Below are 22,348 nucleotides of genomic sequence, written 5' to 3' on the forward strand. Positions count from 1 at the left end.
AGACTCTATTTTCCAAAAGACATCAGAAGACGCAGCCGCTACCTTCAGAGAGTGTGACGTTAAAGGAGCGGTGCAAACTTAGGAGCGATGTGCTCGTTGCCCTTCAAACTCTTTGACAGCTGAGAAAAATCGCTTTGCAAAAAACAGCTGTGGTAGCGGAAACCGCGTTCAATTCAAGAGTTGTTCGTTTATACATTTACTTACAAAAACTTGTGCAGCTGCATAAATCTCCTCCTTGCTTGTTGACATTTCTGTCGCCATTATTAATTGGATCCAACCAGAGGTGATGGAACAACACCACACCTCTTGGAAGCGGAGCAGAGCTGTGTGCGGAGGTCTGGAACCAGGCTAGCCTAGCTTAGCACAAAGACTTGAAACAAAGGGAAACTGCTAGCCTTACTCACAACTGACTAGATCTGACAAACGAGCACATTCTCCAAATTTGCGACCTGCTCCTTTAAAGAGTGAATGTTCAGAGTGCTGGTCGTATCAGAAATCCGAAGAGTTGTTACGAAAGGTGACACTCGAAGTGTTGCACTTGGTTATTTATACGAAAAGGGACAAGAATGAAGAAGAAAAAAAGGGAGCTGCACACAGCTGGCCAATCCCGGCGTGGCGCGGGGGTGAAGATCAGCGGTTTCCGAAAGAAATTGGTACATATCAGATGTCGGGAGAGATGTGTGGGTCGTCGGGTTTCTGTGTAGAATAATCGAAGGAGAAGAATGGGAAGAAAAGTATGCGTACGTGTGAAGAATCGAGAATCGTGTCCTTGTTCTGTTTTTCCTCTTCGCGGCAGAAAGAGACTAAATGCGTGACGGCCACGAGGAAAAGAGTCTTTCACCTGCTTCCACCTGGTGCGTCTGTGCAGCCGCGAGCAACGACCGCCGCCAGCCACACTGACCTTGAAACGACCGTGACATTCAAATCCCGAGTGCCTACCTGGTCGGATGCGCTTGTTCTGTAATTGTGCCGGCCCCGATGCCCCACTTCAAGTACCATATGCTTTAAAAATGTATCTGTGTGTGTGTGTGTTTTCTCTCGACAGCCAGCCTTAGAATTAATGGACCACCTCTGGAGTCAAGTATAAATTCTACAAAGTTCTTTTTCTTAATCTCTTTTTCTCCCTCGATGCATTTGTTTTAAAAAAAGAACACACACACAAAATCAAAAGGTGATGTCACGGATTCCCTGGGATGCACCGATAGCATCACTGCGACTGCTCATTGCAGCCACTTTTAAATGTTTTCCCATTGACGATTTACATGCAGTTGTTCATCTTTCTCTTCTTGCACGACATATATGCAGTTTACTGTGAAAATGGTGGATTACCACTCAAAATGTTTCGTAATTTCTAAAAGAATTGGGTCCTTGATTTCAGAAAGGCAGACAAAAGTAAGCGTCTCGTGGCTAGCAAGCTACCGTTCATGTCTCTCACCGGCTAGCGAGCTAATGCAGCTCTCACCGTTAGATCCAGTTGATTGAAACTCTGGTCTCTGACTTATTTTCATATGTCTTGATATCTTGACGCTAACAAACTGAGGCAAAAGCTGCACGTCTCAGGCAAGACGGTAGCATCCTCAGCAATCCCGAAACCCATCGGTCTGACGACGTTAGCTAAAGTTAAGCTAAATCTGACTCTTCACCTGCAACCAAAACCTGGTCCGACGTGATTGGTCAGTCTACAAACACTGCCGATACCAAAATCTTGTCCCATCGGCCACATATTCTACACGTGAATGCAGGTTCTGTTCGTAGAGATTACATCCCCGGCAGATTAACATCCGTGAAGGAGACGTGGAAATTAAAAGACAACTGTTCAAACTCCTTAAATGTTGAATATCAATCTTACAACAAACACACTGCTTCAACGCCGCTGTTCAGGGCTGGACTTAAGCTCTTATAAAACTCAACCTTGTGCTTATTGATCGTGTAAATAAAGTGCTTCCTTTTCCTTACCTACCGTATCGCAACCTTTCCTTTCACTGATTCTCTTCCTCCCTCTCTCTCTATTTCACCTTTACTTGTTCACCAGGTGAAGCGTCCATCCGGGCCGGTGTGAGGCACCCAAAAAAAAAAGGTGATAAATGAGCAGAGGCGCGAGGGGCAGGCATCGAGCCGGCGGCCGAATGAGAGAGAGAAGAGCTGATGCGTAGAGGGAGATGCCGGCTAACAGGAGTCTGAGAGGGGAAATAATGAGACGAGGGTGGCTGGAGATAGAGGAGGGACAGAAAAGAGAGAGGCCCAGATAACGGAGGCAGAGGGGGAAGAATAGGGAACGTAATGGCTGACTCTCAGCACAGGGAAGTATTTAAATAGCCGAGGCATTGTGTGAAATCCAGCATGATTGGCAGTCATCTCAGACATTCAGACATCCACTCATTATCTCCGATACGGCTGCAAAGCGGGCCGAGTTGTTCTGCCTGACTTCTCCAGTGAACTCGTCGGGGTCCGACACATTATGAGGACAACGCATCGGAATTAATCAGGAAGCAGGAAGAAGAAAATGAAGCTTTATCTTTAGCTGGATAGTTCTGATGAAGACCTTGATGAGGTGGCAACTAAGCGTTCTGCAAATAGTAATGACGATCCTTGTTGTTTAATCTGTCCAATAGTATTTTGCTTTTTAGGATCAGGTTGCCATTGTTGTCAACAAATGTCATGGAAAAACCAACAATTTGTAAGTCCGTCTCTCAATAATTTGTGGCTCTGTAAATCCATTTGTTTCTTACTGAAGATGTGAATCTTTAAAAAACGGCTCACAAATACCTAGTTACATGTTTAAATAAAGCTCAGTGATTTCCTTGAACACCTGGTCACTGGAGTTTTTCAACAATGTGAACTAAACAGGAGTAAATAGCTCATTTGTTCGGGACTATTTTCTGCTGCGTATTAACACCAGTGAGCTTTTATTTGGGATGCTGTGAGATTGATTTAAAATAAACGTGTCACTCGATTGTCAAGCGAATTTTAAACAACCGTTTCCAGCTTTTCAAAATGGCCAATAAAATACCCGAATGGAAACACGGCGGCTTTGTGGTTCATTGGTGTCTTCAAAATAGTTTTTAATACAACAATTGCAGCTCAATGTCTCGGAGAAATAACCTACTTTTAATAAACAGACACTGCTCGTTGTGACAGAAGGATCAATTCATTGTTGATTTCATTCTTTTCATTAGATTATTGACAAGAATGAAAATATGGAATATTGACCGTAAATTAAGTAAATTGAACTGTCAAATATGATGACAAACCGCATCAGTTATCACACCCTCAAAGTGTCAATGGACACAATGACTTGAAAAGATGAGAATCTCATCTATCGGCATGTAGATGACATATTCATGAGAGTTGTAATTGTCCTGCCAAGCTGCAGTGCGGACAGTTTAGGCCGTCAACTACACCTGGATTTTATACATTTCATTCCCCCTCCATCCCATTATAGCCTTGCATTGTAATGATAGTTTTAGGGGCGATCTGAGAGAAAACAGCCACACAGCCGAGTGGATTATCGCTGCGCTTCGGGCCGCCTGGCGTCCCTGCTGTTCTCCTTCTGAGTGGAAACCGAGCCAATCGTGGCCGGGTGTGTGTACATTTCATTAGGAATGATGCCCCCGTTTGTCCCCGCCCTTTATTCCCTGCACACCCCCGGTTGTAGACCACCGGCAGCATATGGCGCTGAATATGCAGTGAGGAACAATAGACCTCAATTTCAACCTAAATCTGTCATTTTCCCAGCCGTGCCAAACCTTTTCGAAGTTCGACACCGGAGTTAACTTCTGGATATCGAAAACCCGGAAGTTTTTTTTTTACAATTTTGTCGTGACAAGAGACTCAAAACTGAATCACGGCTGTATTCATCCAACTCGCGTTAGGAAAATATGGTGCGCTGTAAAAAAAAAAAAAAGTGTCACTTTTTCTTTCTTTTTTATCCCCGAACTGACGAGGGCGTTAAGGTTGCAGTTCAGGAGGGGGCAGAAAAACAGATGCATCATTTAACTGATGACACAGAGACAAGACTCAACGTGCAATATTTCTGACCCAACAACAAAAAGGATGCCGTACTCAAGACAGACTGGGATTGTGAGGGCTCAAACAATCACAATAGGAGGAGCACCAAACGCCAATGTGCTTATTAGAGAGACACCGACACGGACAGACAGGAAGAGAGATGAGCTGCTACACAAAGGGCAGAGAGGAGGCAATGTGGATGGAGAGGTTCAGTCCAGAGCTCAGCTTGTTTAGCCGTGTGCTGACAGATACCTGGACCTGAAGGACCAGCTGAACTTGCGAAGGAAACTTCCATTTCTTCCATCTCTTCCCAGTGATATGAACCAGAAGTGGACCAAAGAAATACAAAAATGTAAATACTCAGACGTTCATGATGGATGATCCGCTCCTGGGATTCGACTCCGCCGATGGAGAGCATCCAGAACTGGCCGTGCTTTGCCTGACAGCCGTTTTGTGTCCCGTGTCTATATTGGCTGTCCACTCAAAGGAGGCCAACAGTCCAGTTTTTGGGTCACGACAAAAGGTAAAAGTAGGTTTGTCCTCCTCCGTTTTTCCTGTTTGCAGCCTTGGATTGGGAAAGATCAGACTCAAGCTCTTCCTTGTGTGTGGAGAAGAGTCTCTGTAATGGTTTATCGCTTCTTCAGTGTGATGGGGTCTGAGAATGGCTTTCTGTTGGGCTCAGGGTCTGGAGGAAACACATTTTACTGAACTTAATGAGAGATAAAAGGACAGCAAGAGTATTGTGATATTGTCGATATTGTGACGACTGCTTGTTGCATAAAAACAACATGGAGCAAAGAGAATGATGTAAATAACTAATTATTTATGTGAGGTATTCCAGAAGATGACAATGTCCGGTTCCTTACCTGTCCTGAGGTTCGAGGAGCTGGTTATTGCACAGGGCTCTGGGGGGCCGGTCTCAGACGTTGCTGCGCAGTAGCCCCCCCTGTGGGTGCTCTGGAGTACTGCACTCTGAGGAGTTCTTGGCTTTGTCTTTGTTGTTGTTGGGCTCGTTGTCTTTGATGATGTCATACTGGCGACAAAACAGAACGATCACCCCTGGGAGACAAATGCACACGATAAGTATGTGTTGTACTAATTATAGGCTCCCTTTTCACTTTGGTTTATTTGGGGTTCTCCTCCATGCTGAGGTCAGAGGTCAGTTATTGGAGCAGTCTTTTTTTTTTTTTAAGCTTTATTTTAGGTTTCTGAATGAAGCTTTGAATGTCTGTCGTCATATTTGATGTTATCATACTAAAAGAATGGAGGAAATATAAGTGCGTGGTATTATGGCTATATAAATGTAATGTATGGTGCTGTTAGATACATCTTGTATCGAGCTTCTCACTATTCGCAAGAGAGGGAATAACCGTGCCTCCAAAAATGTCACAGTATTCCTTCCATAAATGTAAGAGCCTTACAGCAAAGCGTCTTAGCTCTAAATTCCATGCATTAATCCCATAATTCAATCAAATTCAATCTCTACTTTTCACACGGACAAAAGTGTACTGAGAATAATGTTTGAACATCTACAGTTCAATGACAACTGAGCAAACGTCCTCTCTTCTAAGTGGATATTGGATGTAAAGAGAGTTGCCAATTTCAACCCAGTGTTAAACTCTGTACATTTAATTTACATTACAAGCTTGTAAAAGAAGCATATAAAGCGATGTCGCCCTTTATAAGGCTTCTTTGTTTTTCACTTAAATGGATTTTCTGCCTGGTTTCCAGCCCTAGACGTGAGAAATACTGATAACCAGCGACGCTTTTTTCCAATAACGGGTGGAAGAAGTGATGATATATAGCAATTTATCTCCATTCATTCAACTGTCTTTGATGTGTCAATAAAGCAGACGAAACCTGGAGTGAGAGCGAAACGGGGAATACGGTGAAACGCGCAGACGGAGATATGAAAACGGATGACAAGATAGCCGCCTTCAGTCAGGAAGATTAAAACACAGCAGAGGAGAGGTAGATGCTGCGAGCGATAGAAAACAAGCACACTCACAAAAATAGAAAAAGAAAAGAAGACTAAAGAGAATAATTCATGTGGAGCGTGTGGAGGAATCCGGCCTGAACGGGCTTCAGTCCCGGCGGTTCTGCTCACGTCAGACTCTGCTGATCTCATCGCTGTACTACCAAAGGGCAAGGTGGGATTTCCACTGTGAGATCACCCAGCAGGCCCAATTAAAAGCTGAAGAACACAGTTCAACATCAATTTCTTTCACCGTCCTGCCTTCTTTTTTTCCCCTTTTCTCGAGACTCAGTTTTCGATTTTTCTTTCCCCCCTCCCTCTCCAACTCCTCTCACGGGTAATAGCAGTATTTGGACCATATTTGTATCCCATTACACTTGATGAAGTGGGATAGGAAGGACTATTTATAGCCATGTTCTGTAAAACAATGCTGAGATGACAGGGAGGCTTAAACTATTGTACAGATGCAATAAACAGTGTATTCTATGTTGTGATGATGGGAATGTGACTTTGCAAGAGGCCACACACTTATGTGAAGCCCTGGAGTAAAGCGTCCTTGTTATTCATAGGAACCGAGTCGGTTAACACTCCCATCGGGAGAGAAAAGTAAACTTCTATGTGAATGTAACAGAAAGCTAAGTTCACCCCGTCTGACTGGCATCAATATATTCTCTAAACGTGTGAGTCAGCGCTTCTGCAGCTGGAAGGAAATATTTACATTTTTTAGAGTTTATGGGAGTATTTCAGTTTACTGATATTTGCTGGATTTGCTGTCTTTAGGGGTAAAGTTCAGCCTCAGACCCTGAAATGAAATGTTTTCTTTTAACAAATAAAACACCTCTTCCTCTTCCATTACAACCTTGGCTCACCATATTTGCAATATCTCTTAAAGCCAGTGCAATTTGGCGCATGGATCAAACACTGTGTTTCTAGCAGGCGACATGGTAACGTGTTATATGTATATACTTTGGGGTACTGTCTGGGGCCCCAAAAAAAAACAATTGTGCACCTTTTTTTCAATTTTAAGGCCCAGTGAAAAATATTACAAACGGGTATGTCTTTCAATCATTTTAATCGGTTATACACCGTTTCGTCTGTGCGCCTACCAAATTTCATGGCTTTAGGAGTTACATTTTTAATGATATTTAACCCCAAAATTACTTAAATCAAAAAAATCCCAAAGTTCAATGAGTTTGGTGTCAATTAAAATTTGAATAAAGTTTGAAAAATATCCAAAATGTAAACAAACCTTCATTTTATTTGTCCTTTCTACCTATCTGTGATGGGTTGGGATGGATTTGATGCGTTCAGGGTCACATAAAAACTTTTTTCATGGCCTGAAAAGCCCCGCAGGGCACCAAAACAGTCATCGGAGAGAGAGATTACTCCACTGCCAGTGTGTTTGTCTGAGAGCTTATTTCCTCCAGACATGTGTATCCCTGCAAGCTCTGCAGTGATGAATGTGTGTTGCTGAAGAGGAAGAGAGGAAGATTACCTGCCCACATGATGAGCACCACTACGATGATGATGAGCTCTCCAGCCCTCAGCTGAGCATCCTGACCAACCTCCTCCATCGTCACTTCGTCTGTGGAGAGAACAGACACACACACACACACACACACACACACACGCGCACAGAGTCAACAAAGTGCCACGCTGTGATTCATTGTTGCCTTAAGAGAGATGGTGAAATTGCCGTCACTCTGAAAAGTCTGCAGGGAAAGATAAGAGAATGAAACGGGGCGACGGGAGAGCGGAGAGGCCGCCCCGCTGTAAATGTTCCTTTCTGGTCATTGTGATTACAGTTAAGTGAGAGCAGAGGTCTACAGGGAGCCGGATCCCAAACCCCCATCACTCACTGTGGTTGAAGGACTGCTGCAGCTTTACACCAGTCACAGGGTGGAAGACTCCCTGTCACCCAGATGTCTTTACTTTAATCTAATTGGGGCTAGTTGAAGGGGGGGTTGGCATTGAAATGATACAACCATAAATACAGCATTATTTCACCACTAAAAACAGTTTACTGGTGCAGTTCCAGAGATTGACACAGCCAATAAAATCTCAATGCAATAAAAATACCCCTTTGGCAGTAAATCAGTGTGTATGAAATGGTACTACATTTCATTTTGTTCTTACGCTTAGAGGAAAAGAAACATGAAAGTGAAATTCTGTAATTTAGTCAAGTGGAAAATATTTTTTTTTTTATGGATGCATGGCGCATTAACCCCCTGAAATCCTGATGAAACCGGTGGAGATTATTCTCACATATTTGTTTTAAACATTAAGTCAACATCCAAAGCTGCAGCTCAAAGAAACAACACCGACAAACCGCTGAAGCATTTCAAAGAGTCCACATGTTTGATGTTCAGGTTCATCTCCAGAAGTAAGAAAACCCTCGTTCAATATAACGTTTGCCAATTTGTTTTCGGGGAAAACACTGACGGCGAAGCACAAGAACACACTTTCTTTTAGAAAGACAGATGATGCTGAGCTTTCCCCATCTTGTCTTGTGGAGAAAGTCGAGGAAAGACGGAGCTCCCGTGGTCAGGCGTGCTCGCGAGTCTCTTGTTGCCATGGTGATGGTTCTGAGCTGAAGCCGAGGACAGAGGCCCGACAGAGGGGGGTGTGAAGTCGGTAAATAGCAAATTACATGTTTCTGTGGTGAGCGCAGACCGCTGAATGAGATAAGATCGGGTCGGTGTGGGTTTGACACGAAGCTGTGAGTCGACGTCTCTACACGTCTCTCGGATGCGGAGGCCTGGGCGCCTCAGACCCTTCAGCAGGTCTGAGGCGGCAGCCGACCGGCGACGACGGGGTGTTCAGTCACCCCATGGACAGACCTGTCCAGGACAGGCTAGCTTAGCACGTACTATCTTAGCATACGACTCCCGGTAACTCCCAAAGTTGACATATTGCTAACGTCATGTCCTCTTTTCGAGACCTAAAAAATGCGTCCGACAGGGATTCCAAAAACGTCCAGGATTTTGCCTCGTGGGATATTTGTGTTTCTCTGGGTCTTCCACAAACTAGTTATTACCCCCTTACAAGTTTTGGAAATGGTATCTCCCTTACGTTCCACCTTCTTGCGCGAGCTCTGACTGTCGAGAGAACTGTCATTGGTCGACCGATCTCAGTGTTGCCAGATGCACGATAATTATCCTCCAAATACGAACATTTTTAGCCTTTGGTACGATACTTCGCCATTTCCAATCTGGCAACACTGAGCACCTTGCCACCTCCACTAGTTGCATTGTTTTCAACAGCACATGACATCTGCAGCCATGCCAAAGTGGCTTTGATAGAGCAGGGCTGAATAACAAAAGTGTCGTTGCTTCAGTACAACATTACGTGATAAATAAGTCCTTATTGACTTCTGGGTTTACACTCATCCACCCTCTCTCGTCGCACCCAGGTCCGGATCTTCACGACGAGTGTCTTGGCATCGACCGCTGACCGTCACGTTTTTATGGCCTGGCGTCTTTCCGTACCGCCCCCCCTACCAGACATCTGGCAGTGCGTTGAGGCGTCCTGGCAACAGCCACTGGAGACGAGAGCTCCGGCTGAAGGTCTGGAGGATGTTTTTCAGGGTGCCGGGTATCCCGTGATCATAGACTGCATATGAGAAGTGGACGTCGTCCTCGTGACGTCACCCTTTGATTTATGCTGCTGGTTTGAAGCCTTAAGTTCGCCGATTTTGCCGTCGCCATCTTGGAATACGGCCACTGCCATGTTGATTTATTTTGCAAAAACAATAAACTTAAGTTAACTAGGGCTGCAACTAACGATTATTTTAATAATCGATTAATCGGTTGATTATTTTTTCGATTAATCGGACGTTACGGTTTTTTACAAGCAAGACTGAACTGTAACGGAACTTTAACGCCAACACAACCCAAACACGTTAGCTAACGTGATAGCAAGCTGACTAGCTTTCATTAAAAACAAGTTTGAGGGAAATGAAGACGATGTAGACATCATCAAAGATGTTCTATCAATTCGTTGTTGCAGCCCTAAAGTTACTATATTTTGAATAGATGCAGAGGAGTGACGTGGAGACGCCATATACGGCTCAGGTAGCAGCATTGACCTGTCAATCACAGTAAGCCCGCCCTAAAGCAAACCCTGCTTTATAATCTATTTGACTCTAAATGGACCATAATGTGTTTGTATTGAAGAAGACTTCAAACTCGAGAAAATTAATTCATGTTTACGGTGTGTACCGAGGTAATAACTCAAGAGAGAAGTAAAGCCATTTTCTCATAGACTTCTATACAACCAGACTTATTTTTTGCAACTGGAGGAGTCGCCAGAATCCCTGACATGAGGTTTTTTACTCCTATTTGCAAGTGTGTAAACAGTATGTTCATAACTGGAAGCGATTGTCGAGCCAAAGCATCGGTTTTTTCTTCTGTGTCGAAAACAAACAATCTAATTCTGTGTGCTGGGACTCTTCCATATACAGTGTGTGAATACTGGAAGCCGGCTGCTGCTGCACCGCTGTCAGAGATAAATTAAAGGTGGAAACCGTTCTGACAGTGAGGCGTCTCCGTAATATTTCACTGCTGTCAGAGATTGATTTACAAAAACTGCAGATTTTGCAGCTCCTTGTAATTACACCTCCACTCCAGCCTTCAAAGATTTTCCCACAATATGAAAAGTACATTTGGATGTGAGCTTCAGACGGGCAGATCAACAGACAGATAGGAACACACACTGGTGTGTGTTGTGTTGTGTTGCGCCTGCAGGTAGTCGGGCTGATTAATACCCGCTTAGAACGGGGAGGAGAGCAGTAATGGCTGGGAGATTTAATCAGCAGCTAATGAATGCTTCCACAAGCACACACACACACACACACACACACACACACCTACTGTTCGCACACAGGGAACTTCAGTCAAAGTCTGAGAAGATAAAACGAGTCCGCCCCTCAACATCAAGATGAATTGCACCGCTAAACACCGACGCAAAACACAGTGACAAACAATAACGTGACAAATATCTCGGTCTAGCGTTGAGTCTTAAAATCATATTTGCATACCCCCCCCCCCACCTCCTCCCATTCTCCATAAATAATATTTGTATTAAAGTCACACCTAAGGAGTATAGGAGAAAATAAAAAGCAAAGGCCGCCCTTTTTCCAAATACGTTCAACCCTGATTTAAACAAACGTTTTATTTTTACGTCTATCATTTTACATACATACATGGAATGTGGCCTCTGCATTTAGCCCATCCTCAACATTTTAGGAGCAGTGTGCTGGTGTGAAGCGCCCGGGGGTTCAGAGTCTTTGACATGCAAACTGTGGGGAGGCCTGGGATCGAACCGGCTACCCTGTGTCCTCTCCTATAATTCTGCAGAAGGTACCTGTGACACTTCAAGCTCTTAATAATAAAAAAAATGTATCACCAAATAAACCGCTCCATCGCTTGGAGGAGCGCGTGTCTTTCCTGTGGGGACGGTGAAAGATATGAGCACTCCCATGCACGGCAGTTATGAAGGATGTTAAATTACGCTGCAGGCCAAAATGAATAACACAAGCCCCTCCCCAGTGTCGAAAAAACGGCTTGACGTGCAACCCCCTCCCCCCCATCCTCTCGTGAATAACAACCGGTCCCTAATGTCCCCCGTTTCCTCGTCGCCTTGCTTCTGATGAGCATTTAGCATGTGGCGGCGTCCCTCTGAAGCAGCAGCTCTTGGTATCTGGGTCGAACATGATGAAATTGGAAGTACAGCAAAGGCTGCTCCAGATAGCAGCAGCCTCTGCATTTGAGAACTAGAACGGTGCATTGTACGGGCGGTGTGTGTGTGTGTGTGTGTGTGTGTGTGTGGGGGGGGTTGGGTTTCACCTTTTGTTTGAATGAGATTGTCAAATAACCGTTTTCTTTCTGGTGACGAAGCATGGAAATGCAATCAAAACAGTACTCTGCAGGGTCATTGCCTCTGGTTAAAAAGGTCATATTAAAATGTGTGTGTCTGTGTGTGTTTGTGTGTGTGTGTGCAGGTACAAGTGTGTAGATGTATTTGGGAACCTGCGTTGTTTGTTTACTCTCTCTGAGTGCTCCTGTGTTACGTAATGCATGATCGCTTCTGTATGCTTTTCTAATTGCTTTTAAAGGCTCTTGCATACTGAGTATATATATATATATATATATATATATATATATATATATATATATATATATATATATATATATATATATATTCATGTGTGTGTGTTTGTAGCATGTACTGTGCAGAAGGGAAAACTCTCCCTGTTGGCATCTTTTGGGCTTTTGCTGGTTTTCACAACACCAAACGAGTTCATCACTTTACGGTTCTTTGAAATTATTGTTTTTGTCCCCAAGGCACCGAGGATGCATTGACAGCTCAGAGCTTCCAGTAACAGTAAGTGAAGATAGAATTGGGGACAAATGAGCTGCGTTTTCAAGCACCAGTGTTTCTCTCGCAAAGTAAAAAAAAGAATCCACACTGTGCTTGTGCTTTGAAGTGCATTTTTAAAATTGATTTCACACCCAGATTTGTATCGATCAAAAACTACAGATGCATTCCTTGACAACCGAGTTATCGTCCCTCACCTGGGCTCTTGGACGCCATCTTCTCCGACTCCTTGGGCGTTCTGAAGAGGACCGGCTCGCTGGGCGGGCTGCTGCCTCCCATGCTGATGCTCTGGACGTGGACGATGTAGTCCGTGTCCTCGTCCAGGTCCCACAATGCACAGGAGCGCGTGGTGGTGTTGACTTCCTGGATGAACCGCAGCATGCGGACATCCTTCTTCTGCAGGGGAGGCGAGGAGCAGGAAGGGCAGAAGGTAGAGGAATGCAATGTGATGCTTTATTGATCCCTGCAGGGGAAATTCTCTTCCTCTTCTTCAGCGTGGAAGTCGCAGGTTAAACGGAGGCGTTGAGCCACCGTCTGATATGCTGTGAGCACGGATTAAAGTGGAGTTTGATTCTAAATGTTCCTGAAGCTCTTCCAATGTGAAAGGTACAGAATCCAGGGGGACTTGTAGGTTTATTTAATGTGAACGGCTCAAAGCAGCAACTTGTGCAATCAAAATCACTCAAACTAAAGTCGCAATTTCAGCAGTTATTTTTTTGTTTTTTTTCTTAATTCTTTTTTTTTTCTATTTTAAGAATTAGACCGCGGGCCGGACTGGACTCCAACACGCTGCCCTCTCGTTAGGAGTCGATAATGTGCGAATGCAAAAACTGTTTCTCTCGCAAAGCTGAAATTAAGGGTCTGTTTTTTTTTTAGTCCTGCTATGTAATCAGGCTGGAAGAAACAGAGTGCTTCTCTGATTGAAATGTACGTTTCTATCCGGCGAGGACTGCTTGCTCAGGCCAATTGGTTCCTGCTAGTTTAAGAGGTTTTTTTTTTTACATTTACCGGACGATTAAACAGGATAATTTATTGGCCTTTCTAAAGTGTACAGTTGAAACTAAAACAGTCAGTAACACAAGTTGATTATTTAATGGATGCATGTCCATCCTGTTATTATTCTTTACCTTGCTCATATTTGGGGGATACATTTTGGAACTCCAGTTCCCAGAATACTTTGGGGGATGGATTCAGTGCGTTACTTTGAAGGCTACACCTTGAGCCTTGAACTGTTTGCTTTCGCCAATATTTCTTTACTTTTTTGGGCGTATTGGCAGAATTACAATTATGCCGAATTATCTGTTAACGGATCCTTTTTGATCCTTTTTTACTGTCACTGGGGGATATTAAAACTGAAGCAAACCGAAAAATGTGATAATTCTCGGGCAAATTCTGGAGTTATATATTATTCTCAGCAGATGATTTATGGCCTTTTATTCCTGATGCTCAGAAAGTGTAAATCACACTGAAACATGTGCTGTCTATCGTGTGTGTTCAGATTTGACGGTTATGACTCAGAGAAGGAGAGGGCTGTTCTCAGATAATTACATAACGCCGTTTCTTTGCTTTGCGCTGTCCAAAGTTTCTCTCTACACACACACACATTCGCATTAAGGACACGACACACACGTGTAAATACCTGTTGGGTGATGGCGAATCCAATGACGGGGTCGCCCTCCGAGATTTCCCACGTGACCATGGCAGAGTTTACCTCAATCTCCCTGATGGTCACATTGAGCGGAGCTGACAGCAGGGTGTCTGACACACACACACACACACACACACACACACATGGAGCATGGCCACATAAAACAAATTCATTGAGAGAGACAGGTCATGAATATGCTGTTGTAACACCTTGTAATACTTTATAAAAAGGTTATTACACTGTGGAGCTGAACACATGTCTTTCCCTCTCCATCACTTTCAACTCTCTCTCCTCTTGCTCGCTCGCCCCGCCTTCCCTTAAAACTCCTCTTCCTCCTCCTGCAGATTCATCGTGTTGCTTTCATTAACACCAGGCCTAATTAACCACACACAGGTCTCTCTCTCTCTCTCTCTCACACACATTTCTCTGCCTTTACCGATTCCTCTCTTCTCGCTCCTCTCTTCTCCCACGCATCTCATTAAAGTGTGACTCATGGGGATGTATTTCCTCGGCCATGCCGGCAATTGATTTTAACGTTTGGGTTACTAAAAAAAAAAAGCACATCGCAGAATTCAGTGCGATGTTTTGTTGATGGGGAGATGAGCTATGACGGATTGCATTACAGCCTCGCTGAACTTTTCTTGCTTCCTTAGCTGTGTGGAGAGAGAAAAAAGAACATTGGTAGTGTGTGTGTGTGTGTGTGTGTGTGTGTGTGTGTGTGCGTGTGTGTGTGTGTGTGTGTGTGTGTGTGTGAGCGCTGAGACCAACTCAAGGTCTTTATGAACAGGGTTTTGTTTCCCATGAGCCTGACCTGTGAAAGCAAAAGACGAGTAAGACCTCAACATTACTACACACACACACACACACACACACACACACACACACACACACACACACACACACACACACACACACACACACACACACACACACACAGGGTTAGCATAAAAAAGGTGCTATTCTGTGCCATGAATACTCGATAATGAACTAATGAAATAATACTTCCTTTGATACTCAATTAGCATTGTGAATTATTGCATTAAGGCCGTAAACGTCTTTTGTGAGGTGACCTTTGACCCCCAACTCGAATCAGTCCACCCTTGAGTCCAGGTGGACGTATGAGGTATGAGATATTGTTTTTACGGGAATGGGCACCATAAAGCTTGATGCCTAATAGAGTCTTTCTTTGATTAGAGACCACACCCATTTTCCCGTTTTTTAACCTTCCACTCCAGGTGTGTGCTTTTTTTGTATTTTTACAAATGGATCACATGACTACTTTCTGAACAGTGGTAACCAACAGTTGCCACGGGGCATTTTAACATGTCTCAGCTCCCCGTTGGGGTCTCCAGGCCTTCACCTTCACCGTCCCACTCTTTCTTCCTCTGTTACCCTCCAGATGACCAGCAGGAACTGCCGTCTGTCGCCTTTTTTCCGTTGCCGATTAGATCGACACATCGTCCCACCCGTGCAAACATTGACCATCAGGCCTCCGACTTGCTAGCCGAGTGTGTTTGCGTGATACGGCTCCCCGTTTATCTTCCAGCGCTCTCGCACACAAACAATAGCGGAGAGGGTTCAACATCCATTCTTTCAGCCGTTTGCTGCCAAAGAGCAGACTCTGAGAAAACTCCCTCTTGAAGCCGCATTCATCTCCAGCCTCTGGAAGCCAATTATCCAATCTCCCGAGGACGAGATGAATCCCACGTGATCTTATCGCTTCGGCTTCTCAAAGGGACTATCTGTCATCTCTCGGCTTATCGCCGGGACGCGATGTAACCGAGATCGTACCCTTAAGATGAATGTCCTCACTGAATTCAAGCGGCTGCAGGTTAAAAACATGTGCAACACCATGAAAGATAGACGAGGTACATCCACCGTGCATCACGTGATTATTGTATGCTGTATGTTGGTGCTCATCTAACACTGTTTTATAACCCTCCAGCACACTGATGGATGTTGAAGCTGAAGCGATTACAGTGATCTATCGATTATTGTCTCGATTAGTCGAGAAGGCGACATCCTCAAATGTCTTGTTTTGTCCAACCGGCTGTCCAGAAGCTAAACATATTCACTTTAAAATGCAGCAAATGCTCCCAATTGTATAACTAGGGCAAACAAATGTGTGACGTTTCTCACAGATTCATCATCTGACAATCAATCAATTAAGTAATCGTTTGACCTCTAACACTTATATAGTTATTTTAGTGTTTAGAGTTTACAATTGTTTTATAAATGAAGTGAATATTAGCAAGTGCATGTCTCCTCAGAGTACAACAAAGGTTGCAAACTGGGGAGGAAAACTTACATAAAGCTTCACGTGAGTCTTGATGTTGCACGAGCCGACACGTCCATCACAAGGTGTCTGTCAGGAATGCGCTGCACTATAATGTCCTCCATGCATCACAGTCATGTCAATTAAAGCTCATGGTTCCAAACAAACACAACAAACAACCAGGGCAGCCGTGCAGCTGTTTTTGATCCACACATTCACACCCACCCACACACACACACACACACACACAAACCCTACACACCGCCCGTCTACCTGCAGGTGGAAACTTACCGGCGTTCACGGAGGACACCGAGAGGAAGCCCAGCAGGAGCAGCGGCAGCACCGCCGCCGCGGACGATCCCGGTTCAGCCATCCTCCTGCTTCTTCTGGCGAGGCTTCACATCCCGCGCGGCCCATCTATGACCATCCCATGTCAGCGGGAAGGAGCGAGCATCCCCGGCGCCGGAGGAGCGGCGATGTTTCCGAGGCGCACCTGAACCTGGACGCTGCAGCAAGAGGCGCGCACAACAGCCGCCAGGCGGAGGGACGGGAGTGTGTGTGTGTGTGTGTGTGTGTGTGTGTGTGTGTGTGTGTGTGTGTGTGTGTGTGTGTGTGTGTGTGTGTGTGTGTGTGTGTGTGTGGGTGGGAGGGGGGTAGGTTTTCGGTACCGTTTGTGTCGGTTGCCGGTGGAGCCTCGGCGACGGCCCTCGGTCCACCGGCGGGTGAAGGGGAGGCGGCGTGGGGAGGCTGAGCGGAGCGGGAGAGGCGTGCTGCAGAGGGCAACGTGCCTCCACACCGAATGACTCTCTCTCTCTCTGTGACACACACACACGCGCGCGCATGCACACACGCACGCTCGCACACACACTTGCAGTTAACCCCCTGTTGTTTTCGCTCTGAAGGAATAGTCCATCACATGCAGCATCTGCATGTACACACAATGAACGTGGAACCTTTTTCATTTCATTTTGTGTCTTTTATTTGAATTATGTAACACCTTTTTTTTTTTTTACACAAATGAATGGGTGAGACTACAATTAGTCAATACAATGGAGTTCATGCTCATTCTTCAGCTGGATACACACATCCTCTCCCAGACACCCACATGCATGCATGTGTGTTTGAGCACACACACACACACACACACACACACACACACACACACACACACACACACACACACACAAACACACACCACTCCAACAGAACCAATAGAGAGGCAAAGTCCCGTCCCCTTCCGGTGTCCCACTTCTTTCGTAAATAAACATAAAGTCAACGGCGAGAGACAAATAGATTTTGGATCCCGCATGAATCACGCCATTGATTGCACATATGACATTTGTCAATTTAAAAGATAATTAAAAACAAAGTCCTCTTCACGGTATTGGCTCATAATGGGTAAACCAAACACCGGCTCGAGAAGGAGCCTTTAACGTGTTTTGGCACAGTTTCAGTTGGCTGCAATCTGCAACCTCAGCACTAGATGGCACCAATTCGCACACGCTGTACCCCTTTAAGCAAAGTGGAACGACTGGTGCAACTCCAAAGGGAAGCCCTGGTGCAGAATATAGCCCTTGTATTAAATGTATTTCTAACTTTTGTTCAGCACATTCTGTCTGGCCTTGACCAACATATTAAATCAAATTCCCTTGAGTCTGGAGTGTAGCCAGGGAACAGGATTCCTGATGTATATATGTATGAATCATTGGCCCCTATACATCTGTTCCATAAAACATGAACTATCTGCTCTATAAATGAAAACAAATACAAACAGGAAAGCAGCCCTGAGTGTGGCCTATATTTATAATACAAGGGTCATATTTGGAGTAGAAGGATGGGTGCCATAACTAAAATGAAACCGAGCCAACTATCGTCCTATATGGTCAATTAAAAGGACATAGAAGCAATATACACTATCCAGTCAATGCAGAGGAAGCAGGGGTCGTCCAGTACATGCACATGGACGTTCATCGCCCACACATAAGGGACAAGAGTGGCTCACACAGATCGATGCGCATTAACATTCCTCACAGAGGCCTTAATGTCTCCTTCGTTTCGATGAGGAGAGGCGGAGGTGCCACTCTCTCTCCCTCTCCTCGTCGCCGCTGCTCACTTTGCTCACCTCAAGGTCATGAGAAAGATTTTGGACGACGACGGTCATATCTCTTTGCTCCGCCGCTGACAGTTTTATCACGCGACCAAGGTTCAGATGAGCGAAACCACCCTCCAGTGACCTCTGGTTCCAGACGCTCCAGCTTTTGCTAAAATGAGGTTGCCTTTTTACACCCATCATGGCTCCTCATCTGTTATTTCCTTGGGCCGTGAGGGCCATAAATTTATAGATTTTGCAGAACTTCCGTTCGAGGTTAATGGGTTTGGTGCCATGGTAAGAATATGCAGATTTGATGTGAGAGGAATACCTTATAAACTACTTTTGAGGTGAGGAAGATTGTTGTTTGACTTCTACACAAAACATTGAATTACGTTATTCCCGTACTGTGTCTGTGGTCATCAGTTGGGAGTTTTAAGGAACATGCTTGCAAATGTAATCTAGTCACAAGGTATAGCATGGATCTCTGTTGAGGATGTGTTTTGTTGTTGTCGCTTGTGTAACTGCCACTTGTTCACATTAACTTGGTAAATGATCCTACTGGTTACTTAGCTTCCTAACAAGCAGTGCAACATTTGGATGAGGTTAACTGAGCTGACTCATCTCGAAATACAACGTCAAGAAAATGAATGGACACGTTGACCACAAATTGGATAAATCAGTGTGTTCAATTTATTTCATTACTCAGTGTGTGTTTATGGTGACCATTTCTTGTACTTGATGTCACAGTAAACATCTGGTCTGAAGAGCTTGGTGCTTGGTGAGGAACTGAAGGGGAGCTGATACAAAGTGGCCTTAATCCTTCTGAAGCTGCAGGGGAATAAGTGACCCCCAAACTGCCCCTGGAACAGTCTAATTACACTGTGTTGGGCTGAAAAATATTCAAATTATAGTAGAAATTGCACCAATAAAATCGAAATAATCGAGCGGTGGAGACAGACGGAAAGAGACTGACAGGTATCGTCTATCCAGAGAATGTCAGTCCACCAGAGTGAATGATGTTGGGAGAGGTGAAGGGGAGGAAAAGTGAAAGAAAAGTGTCGGGAGTGTGATGCGGAGATGAGAAAACGAGATTCAGCCCATTCCCTGACGCAAGGCCCTTTGATGCCAAACTGAACCCGTTGTGCCGCCTCCGCAATGTCACACATAGCAACACGTGCTCACGCTCACGAATGCTGGCGTCCGGAAAGAGTGCACCGCCAAAGAGCCGCTGACATCATCAAATCTCCTCTCATTCATGGAGATTCGGCCCACGTGTCCTTGGCGGGCCGATTCAATTTTAAGGCCCATTTCCGGGGACTAAAGCGATTGACCTTTCCTCATCTCTCCACATCTCTTTTTGTCGGCCATTTGTAGAAAAATGCACAAAGAAATGATCAGTTGTGGTTCAGGTTTGGTTCCGTTAAAGCACGAAAAAGACTTAGTTGAGGGGGAAAATCATAATTTGGGGACCTATGTCATTGTGTTTACAATGATAACCAGTTGGTTAAGGTTAGGGAACGATCAGCTGACTGTGTGTCGGCGATGGGAGACAAACACCTGTATGTTTCTTTGACTCATCCGTCCATCACCAGCTACTGCGCATGCTCTTTCTCACTCTTGGGGTAACGTATGGCATCTCCGACTGAGCGTATGATCGCCTTCAGTTTTATTATGGATTAACACACTGAATGTTGGCATGGTCCTATCACTTAATAGAGAATTCTAAGGCACACACAAGGTGCATGTTCTCATCCAGCTGTTCTGCACCCATGTACCCGCAGTGGCAAACGGCAGCAGATTATTTCCTTAAGTGGTCCCAATTGAAGTGTTGGCGTCAGGTAGAGGGACACAGGAGAGTAAAGGTGGAGAGAGATATAGAAAGTGTGTGTGCATCAGAGAGAGAGAGGGACGTAAATGGATGCTGCTCTGACGTCAAAGTCTTTTCTTAGCATCCCTCTCCTCCTCCAAGGACATGTGCAGAGGCCCATGGCTGAGGGTGCAAACCCCTCCGTTACCCACTCAGCCACGTGTGTGACAGTGTGAGTTTGTGTGTCGTGTATCGGAGAGTTAAAGTCACTTTCATCCCCGCACGTTGGCAGATGAAACCTTTGTATCTGAGGTGAGATTCGACCCGGTGGACTCATTTGATCAGATTAGTCCCTGAACCCCGGCGTCATGTTGTCGCGGCTGATCATTTGGTATTGCATTTTAGAGCTGTTCGCTATGTACGAGGGGGAGATAATGGCGGTGATGGCGATGCCTATTATTAAATCATTCTTCCTGATTCCTGCTCTACTGGGACATATTCTCCTGAATCAAATTATGGTGAAATTAAACTCCTTTAAAGTCTAATTTTGCAGAGGGAACCCCCTGAGGCCCGCCCTCGGTGCTGGAATCCCCTTTTAGCACACTCATCTCGCCGTCTCGTCAATTCTTCAACACTCCAATCCTCAGTTAAGCTTGTATTAAAGTCAACTTGGCTCCGCAGGCCTGTCAAGCTTTGGATTTCTTTGGATTTGGGGGGCCTGTTGGGACCTAAACCTAACCAAGACAAACCCTGTCTCTTACAAAGCTACGTGTCGAGGGACATATTTTCTCCCCTGATTATTATTTACATTGTAAATTGAAACAAAACCAAGCAAAGAAAAGAATCAACTTCCTTAGGTTTCGTCAAAAAACATCATGGCTCGCTTAAAATGACTTTTACAAAAATACAACAAACGTTCTTGGACACTAACAGCAGTCTCCTGGGTGAAAGTCCTGTATTTTCTTTCCCACCACCACGACCTCCTCCTCATTTTAAACTTGTCTGAGATACATAAAATTGCAAACATAATCCACGTCAAATGCAATTTTGTATGTATTGGAACATCATTTTTTTTGGAGACAGGGCCAGGACGAGATGGTAAGGAAGAGGTGTTCATGAGATGCAGCTTTGATGAATACCTGCGATACCGATGCTGACAGCACACACTTCAGTGTGTGTGTCTGTGCGTGTGCGTCACTATCTCTGTCACACATGAATCCTGTGTCTGTCATTGCGTTTTCTCTTCTTTTTTTTGTCGCTGTGCTGCAAAATAGCCTTTTCTTCCTCTCCTAAGACTTGGCCACCAGCACTGCAGCTGACAATGAAACACATCTAACGCGAAGGAGAACCGACATTTCTAATGCACACACACAAACACACACACACACACACACACACATACATCCGTGTGTGCTCTCGTTAGAGGGGAATGGGGACACATTTTACCGTCTCGGCTGGACCGAATGGAGTTTAATGCAGTTTACTTTGAAACCTTTTTCCATTGAGCCTTCATATCAAGAAACATCCATACAAGATTATCATCACATCATCATCTCGACACCATTCTTTCTTCTACACACACAGTTTAATGGTCCTGCTGTGTTCACTGAGCGGTCCCTTCATTAGCACTGCAGTAACAGAGCAGCCAGTGGGGAAAGTGTATTGATATGAATGAGTAATACATCATATTAAGGTGCAGTTAGTGTGATTTCTTTTGTGCTCAGGAGTACAAACCATTACCGTAATATCGCCATGGGCTTGTGTGTTATTGCCCATCCATCCATCCATCCATCCTATCTGTTTACATTCTGCTCCGAATACAAATAGAGAAGAAGTCAAATTGCCATGTTTTAGTTTGCGTTGTTCTGCGCTGGTGTGGATTTACCCAATGGATGTTGAGTCAGACGGGTGTGTTGTGCTCCATCAGGTAAATGAACAACAACCAACAAAAGCAGAGATGCAGAGAGTCTCAAAGACTGGAAAATGGGGTGCAGAATATTGATTTTTACTTCATTAGGGATCAATAGAATCAGGGGTATTGTTGGTATGGTTGTGTAGTACACATATTACCAGTGGGGAAATAGAGCCAAGTATACTTATTATATCATAAAATCACAAATCATGAAATTAAATCAAACAATATAAGAAAATAATACCACTTTTGT

General features: G+C 44.6%; 1 protein-coding gene across 2 annotated transcripts; it reads right to left on the bottom strand.

The window, feature by feature from the left end:
- Positions 1 to 4,927: 4,927 nt before the first annotated feature.
- Positions 4,928 to 16,691, bottom strand: fndc5b (fibronectin type III domain containing 5b; the record flags this gene model as incomplete). 2 transcript variants are annotated; one of them, XM_079231537.1, is made up of 5 exons in its annotated part: positions 4,928 to 5,067; positions 7,479 to 7,568; positions 12,559 to 12,757; positions 14,001 to 14,119; positions 16,576 to 16,691. In XM_079231537.1, the coding sequence occupies 5 exons, from the start codon at positions 16,655 to 16,657 to the stop codon at positions 4,928 to 4,930; spliced, it is 630 nt and encodes a 209-aa protein (XP_079087663.1). The 2 variants fall into 2 exon arrangements, with proteins under 2 accessions (XP_079087663.1, XP_079087662.1); XM_079231536.1 differs by having other exon boundaries at positions 16,558 to 16,657.
- Positions 16,692 to 22,348: the final 5,657 nt, after the last annotated feature.

The sequence above is a fragment of the Taurulus bubalis genome, assembly GCF_910589615.1.
Source record: "Taurulus bubalis genome assembly, chromosome: 16".
NCBI classification, from domain to species: domain Eukaryota; kingdom Metazoa; phylum Chordata; class Actinopteri; order Perciformes; family Cottidae; genus Taurulus; species Taurulus bubalis.